Source organism: Leucoraja erinacea, chromosome 14 (genome assembly GCF_028641065.1).
Source record: "Leucoraja erinacea ecotype New England chromosome 14, Leri_hhj_1, whole genome shotgun sequence".
NCBI lineage: Eukaryota > Metazoa > Chordata > Chondrichthyes > Rajiformes > Rajidae > Leucoraja > Leucoraja erinaceus.
The window spans coordinates 33,125,761-33,133,073 of record NC_073390.1 but is presented as its reverse complement, the minus strand read 5'-3'; the positions used below and the strand labels follow the sequence as shown (position 1 = coordinate 33,133,073).

The 7,313-nt window shown below is 38.9% G+C and overlaps 1 protein-coding gene across 1 annotated transcript in view; it reads left to right on the top strand.

The window, feature by feature from the left end:
- Positions 1–454: 454 nt before the first annotated feature.
- Positions 455–7,313, top strand: part of LOC129703155 (S-arrestin-like) — a 28,455-nt gene continuing 21,596 nt past the window's right edge. The window contains exon 1 of the mRNA XM_055645322.1: positions 455–2,218. Coding sequence (XP_055501297.1) covers positions 2,153–2,218 — 66 coding nt within the window. The 5' untranslated portion in view covers positions 455–2,152. The remainder of the gene's footprint in view (positions 2,219–7,313) is intronic.

The window sequence follows — 7,313 nt, the reverse complement described above, 5'->3', positions numbered from 1 at the left end:
TTGCTTCTAATGCAGCATCCACATTCAGCCAGTAACAGCAATATCTATCATCTAGTTCAGTTATTCTAGGTCCAAGAGACCTTTCTCACGCATCCACTAGCTGCTAATTCTAATTTAGCACTGTGATTGCTAATGATTGCATGTTCTAATGTGATATTGTTATCTAAATTAATGTTAGTGTCCAGTTCCAATGCAGGAATGTTATTCACTAACTAATAACATTCTAGTTATGATTCAGCACCATTATGCACACAGTCATATCCTGATCCAGTGTAGTAAAAACCCATGCAGCAGTTCTTTGAAATAACCATCCAGTTTGTCTAATTTCTCTGCTTAATCCCATAGCTCTGCGTACCTATTCTTCTCAAACTTTTATCTAATTCCTTCTTGAAAGTTACTGAATTTGATTCTGACACCCATTCGCAAAGTGAATTCCATGTCCCAATAAGATGCACAAAAATTGCTTCTGCATGTTGCCTCCAGTTTATTCAGTAATCACAAACAGTACCCGAGGTCAGGATCGAACCCGAGTGTCTGGTGCTGAGAGGCAGCAGCTCTACCAACTGCACCACTGTGCATACTCTCCCTGTGGTTGTGTGGGTTTCCTCCAGCTGCTCGAGTTTGCTCTCACATCCCAAAGATATGCAGGTTTGTAGGTTAATTGGCCTCTGTAAAATGCCTCTTGTTTGTAGAGAGTGGATGAGAAAGTAGGATAACAAAGAACTTTGGGTAAATGGATAATTGGTGTGGACTCGGTGGGATGAAGAGCCTATTTCCTCGGTGGGCTGAAGGACTATATCTCTCTCCCCACCATAAATATCCATCCTCTGATTATTGACCACACTGCTACTGCAATTATTCATTCTCTCAAAACCCATCAAAGTTTTGAATAATACAATTTAACCAATTTTTAATTCTCTTCCAAGTGCAATAACTTTTCTTCAGTCGTTTGGCACCTGAAGGCTCCTAACCCTGGTGACCTTCTAATAAATCTCCGCATCTTTTAAATTTAAGTGCCTAAAATTGGTGATAGAATTTGAGCTGGGGCCTATTCAATAATTTTTACGTTTTTGCAAAACCTTTTTGTATTTGTATTCTAAAGTTATTGTTTCTTCAATGTGGCCTGCCTCCTCCTAAAGCATACACACCCAGTCGTTTTGTTCTTAGATGCACTCAAAATGTTAACTTCTATATCTTTCTCATTTTTCAACCATAATTATGTGTGTTAACTTTATGTTAGTTACTCCACTTGTTTTGAATTAACACAAATGTTTTGAATTAATATTTCAACGCCAATCATCAATAGCCATACGGAATGTATATGATTCACTGTATCACCCAGTCCCAGAATGTGTTACCCACTCCCAAATTGTAAAAGGACAGATTTTGATCCACTTGTATCATTCAATCCTAGAGTGTGAAAGGATGTTGTTTGTTCTTTTATAACTCATAGTGACATGACATGCCAAGATTAATCAATAAATGTAAATATGTACATAGCTGCCTACAATAAGTATACCTGGATACAAAGACTCATTTGTTTCTGAAATATTTTTTGAGGATAATCATTGCCTCATGTGTGGCCGCCTGTGAATTAATTATATCATTACTTAATGTAGTTTAGTTTAGAGATGCAGCGCAGAAATACTTGGGTTTAGTTCAGAGATACAGCACAGAATCAGGCCCTTTGGGTCACCGAGTCTGCACCAACCAGCATTCCCTGCACATTAACACTACCCTACACACGCAAGGGCAATTTATCTACATTTATACCAAGCCAATTAAACGACAAACCTGTTCATCTTTGGATTGTGGGTGAAAAACTAAGATCTCGGTGAAAACCCACGCAGGTCATGGGGAGAACGTGCAGGCAAGCACCTGTAGTCTGGATCGAACCCGGGTCGCTAGCTCTATAAGCGCGATGGCTCTACCGCTATGCCATTGTGTCGCACAAATATTTCTCGGCCAATGTGGGGCTCGAACTCACGACCTTGTGATTATAAGCCTCGCACTCTATCGACTGAGCTAGCCGGGCACTTAATTATTATTCACAAGATACAGTGCTTTGATACATCCAGTCGAGCAACTCTCTTGTCTTTTGTCTTCTCAGCATCCCAGATCCTGCAACGAAATACCACCCATTGTAGAAAGAATGAGTGCTGACGGCAAGAATTCCAAAAAGCATGTTGTCTATAAAAAAGTGTCTCGTGACAAATCGGTTTGTACTTTCTTATATTTTTATTGTGTCCCTGTCCCTTTTCTGTATCAGAAGCAAACGGGAATGACACAAATGTTTCTGTCCACATTTCCTCTAATCTCCCCATAACAATAGAATGACCCACACCCCTCAGTTGCTGTCTGATATAGAATGCAGTAAAAGACAACCTGAAAAAAGCAGTCAACTTTTCGGGCTGATGACTTTTCATCAGAACTGAAAAGTTAGAAAAAAAAACAAGTTAAAGAGAAGTATAAAGAAATAGGATGGGCCAGTAAATATGTAAAGGTCTCCAAATATTGTTGAGATATAGTACAGAAACAGAACTTTCAGTCTACACCTACATCCATCTACGCTAATCTCATATTTAAAATTCTACCCACATTCCTATCAGCTGACCTTGCGCTCCACTGCTCACCTACACATGAGCAATTTAGGGTGGCCAATTAACCTACCAACCCATGGCTTTGTGTTGTGGGAGGAAATAAGAGCACGTGTGTCACAGACAATGCCACTCTTTGGCACTGTGAGATGTGGCTCTGTTGGGTGTGGTTGTCTATGGGGCATCAGTGTCTAGATTGCAGGGCAATGCAAAAGCTACAGGGAGTGTATATATTGAAGATGAAAACGGTTATGGTCCACTTAGTTCACCTTCTACCCTTGCAGAATTTGCATGATAACGACAGCCAATGGAATTATTGACAACTCCTGGCAATATAAACATGTTACACTTACCATGTTTGCCTCAGATTACTCGCATATTACATTACAAAATAGATAGTGGTAATTAATAATGTTCTTGCTAAGAGACCCTTTAGGAAAGAGCATCTATAATATAATAGAATTTTGTAATAAGTTTGGAAATCATGTGGTTCAAAATCTGAAATGTGTTTTTTCAATTCAGAAGCAAACGGGAATGACACAAATGTTTCTGTCCACATTTCCTCTAATCTCCCCATAACAATAGAATGACCCACACCCCTCAGTTGCTGTCTGATATAGAATGCAGTAAAAGACAACCTGAAAAAAGCAGTCAACTTTTCGGGCTGATGACTTTTCATCAGAACTGAAAAGTTAGAAAAAAAAACAAGTTAAAGAGAAGTATAAAGAAATAGGATGGGCCAGTAAATATGTAAAGGTCTCCAAATATTGTTGAGATATAGTACAGAAACAGAACTTTCAGTCTACACCTACATCCATCTACGCTAATCTCATATTTAAAATTCTACCCACATTCCTATCAGCTGACCTTGCGCTCCACTGCTCACCTACACATGAGCAATTTAGGGTGGCCAATTAACCTACCAACCCATGGCTTTGTGTTGTGGGAGGAAATAAGAGCACGTGTGTCACAGACAATGCCACTCTTTGGCACTGTGAGATGTGGCTCTGTTGGGTGTGGTTGTCTATGGGGCATCAGTGTCTAGATTGCAGGGCAATGCAAAAGCTACAGGGAGTGTATATATTGAAGATGAAAACGGTTATGGTCCACTTAGTTCACCTTCTACCCTTGCAGAATTTGCATGATAACGACAGCCAATGGAATTATTGACAACTCCTGGCAATATAAACATGTTACACTTACCATGTTTGCCTCAGATTACTCGCATATTACATTACAAAATAGATAGTGGTAATTAATAATGTTCTTGCTAAGAGACCCTTTAGGAAAGAGCATCTATAATATAATAGAATTTTGTAATAAGTTTGGAAATCATGTGGTTCAAAATCTGAAATGTGTTTTTTCAATCTAAGACAGGAAAGCCACACACATGGATTATTAGAGAAATTAAAGATGGTTTTAAATATAAGGAAATAAGATTACCTGGAAAGGCATTGTTAAAAGGTATATCTGACTATTGAGGAAGTAAACCTATTGATGAAAAAATACTACTACAGAAAATAATAAGTCTGGAAGATAAGGACCTGGTGATCTATGTTCTGAGTTTAGTGAATGGTGGCTATAGATAGACTTGGTTACTCTGGTTACCTGCTTCAAAAATGTTGTAGGTTCTAGGATGGGTTTGTGTAGATTGAAGCGTAGCAAATGTGACGCTGACATCTAATAGAGAGAAGAAAACCTTTGCATAATCTGATAACTGATAGTAGGGAAAGGCTGAAATCTATAATGACAAATAAGATATTAAGGGCCATACAAAATAATATGATTGAGCAGAATCAAAATAGATTTATTGGGATCAGTATTGGTGTGTCACAGTCACATTATCAAGATACTGAGAAAAGCTTTGTTTGCGTGCTATCCAGTCAAATCATATTATACATGAGTACAGTCAAGCCAAGTAAAGGTTGTGCAAAAGGAAAAAATACCAGAGTGCAGAATATAATAGAGATTTAAGATTGCAGTGGTTGTAGTGGATGATATTAGATCCTCTTCTGGGACCAGCATCCAAGTAGGTTGACAGCTCTGGCACCATGCGTTTGATTTAATAAGGACCCAAAATAAAGACATTCTATAAGTATATCAGGATCAAGTTGGTAGCCAGGGTACAAATGTGTCCCTTTAAGGACCTAAGAGGTAATTTGTGTTTGGAGCCATGGGATGTGGGCAAGGCTCTAACTGATTATGTCTCATCTGTGTTCACCAAGGAGAAGGATGTGAAACACAGTGAGGTCATGTATTAAGAAGGAGGAGATGTTTGATGTCCTGGGATGGATAAGTAACTCTTCAGGACTGGGTGAGATTTATTCCAGATTGTTATGGGAAGCAAGGGAAGAGATAACTGGGGCGCTTATGGAAAAATGTACTTTTTTGTTAGCCGTATGTGTGGTTTGAGAAGACTGGAGGATAGCTAATATAAGAAAGGCAGCAGGGATAAGCTAGGTAACTACAGGCCAGTAAGCCGTATGTCATGGTAGGTAAATTATTGGAGAAAATTCCAAGGAATGGGATTTATGTACATTTGGAAAAGCACGGGCTGATCAGGGATAGTTCTCATGACGTTGTGCGGGGTAAATCCTGCAGCACTAATTTGATAGATTTTTCTGAGGAGATAACTGGGTGGAATGAAGAAGTCAGGGCAGAATGTGTTGGCCGCCTGGACTTCAGTAAGGCTTTTGACAATGTATCACAGAGTTGTCTGCTGCAGCCGGCTAAGGTATGCGGAATCCAAGTGAGTTATCTCATTTGATCCAAAGCTGTTTTAGTGTTGGGAGGCAGAGGGTAGTGGTGGAAAGTTCCTTTTCCGATTGGAAGTCTGACCAGTGGAGTACCACAGGGGTTGGGGTTGAGATCCTTGTTTGCAAGGTTCCTATATATTTTTATCCCTCTCACCTATGCTCTCTAGTTCTTGAATCCCTCTACCCAGAGAAAAAGGACTCGATGCATTCACCCCATTTCCTTCATGATTTTATGCACCTCTGTAAGATCACGCCTCAGTCTCCTGCATTCTGAGATATAAAGTTCTAGCCTGCCCAACCTCTCCCTATGGTTCAGGCCCTTTAGCGCTGGCAACATCCTTGTAAATTTCTGCACCTTTTCGAACTTTACCGAGTATTTCCTATAGCAGGGTGACCAAAAAATATTCCAAGTGCAGCATCACCAACATCTTGTACAACTGTAACATAATGTCTCAACTTCGATACACAATTCCCTGACTTATGGTCAATGTGCTAAAAGCTTTTTTACTGCCACTTTCAGGGATGTATGTATTTGTACTCCTAGATCCCTCTGCTCTACAACACTCCAGGGCCCTACCATTCATTGAAAGTTCTATCCTGATTTTTTTTTTCCTGATTCCCAAACACTTTAAAATGGCATGTGAATGTAGGAGGCATGATTAGTAAGTGGTGGATGACGAAGAAGGTTTTCTAAAGCTACAGCAAGGTATGGATCAGATGGAAAATTGTACGAGTAGGACATATACAATAAATTGTAGCACACTAAGGAATCTTGATGAACAGGGTGACCTTTGGGTTCAAGTGAAAGTGCCTTGAAAGTGACAACATTGGTGGAAAGGTGGTTTAAGAAAGGCACGTAGCAAATCATCTATAGTATTTTCTTTGTCTGGATAGCGTGTAGCCAAAGCTCTTCACTGTACATGTGACAATAATAAACTAAACTAAATACTAGCACACTATGGAATGTTGATGAACAAAGTGACATTGGGGTTCAAGTCCATATATCCTTGAAAGTGACAACACTGGTGGAAAGGTGGTTAAAATAGGTCATGTTGCATGCTTTAATACATTGGGGCATAGAATATAAAATTTGGGACATTATACTTAAACTTTTTTAAATGCTGGTTTTATTGAACTTGGAATATTGTGTGATATTCTGGTTGCCACACTATAAGAAGGAGGATTTTAATTATGGCGAAAAATTAGCTAGGCCGGTTTTTTTTCCTCTGTAGTGAAGGAGGCTGCGGGTGATTAAACAAAACGTATAAGGCATTGATTAGCTATATAGTCAGAATCATTTTCCCCCGTGAGGAGTATCAAAAACAAGAGGGTATATGTTTAAATTAAAAATAAAGAGTTTTAAAGAGAATTTGAGAATAAGGTTTTGTTAAACAGTGGTCAAACTATGGAACTTTCTGCCAGAGGATGTAGTGGAATCAGAAACAATAATTACATTTAAGCGACATTTAGATGCATATTTAAATAGACAAGGCACAGAAGATATGGACATAATGTGGACAAATAAATTCAGGAACGCTGGACAAAATGGTTGCTGTGAATATGTTGGGCCAAAGGTCCTATTTCTATATGATTCTCTGAGAATGCAAATCAAGTTTGTATAAATTATCCTCATAATCTAATGGGTTAAATCTCAGAATCATTTGCATGAATCTATGCTACACCGTCTTCAAGGCTAATACCTGTGTATATCTCTCCTGAGGTTGCATCGCCAAAACTCCTGAAGGCCAAGTGCATTCAGAATATATCGTACTCCCTTTTATATCCTATCTACGATATATAATTGGAAACTCATAAGGCATTTTAATTGGCCTTCGTATGTTTATGATGTAAATTACTTGTTAACACAGATACCGTGTACTCTCCATGATTACCCCATCTTTTCAGAAAATTGTAGATTATAGGCTTGTATGAGGCTCCATCAGACCCTGTTTCTCCCCAA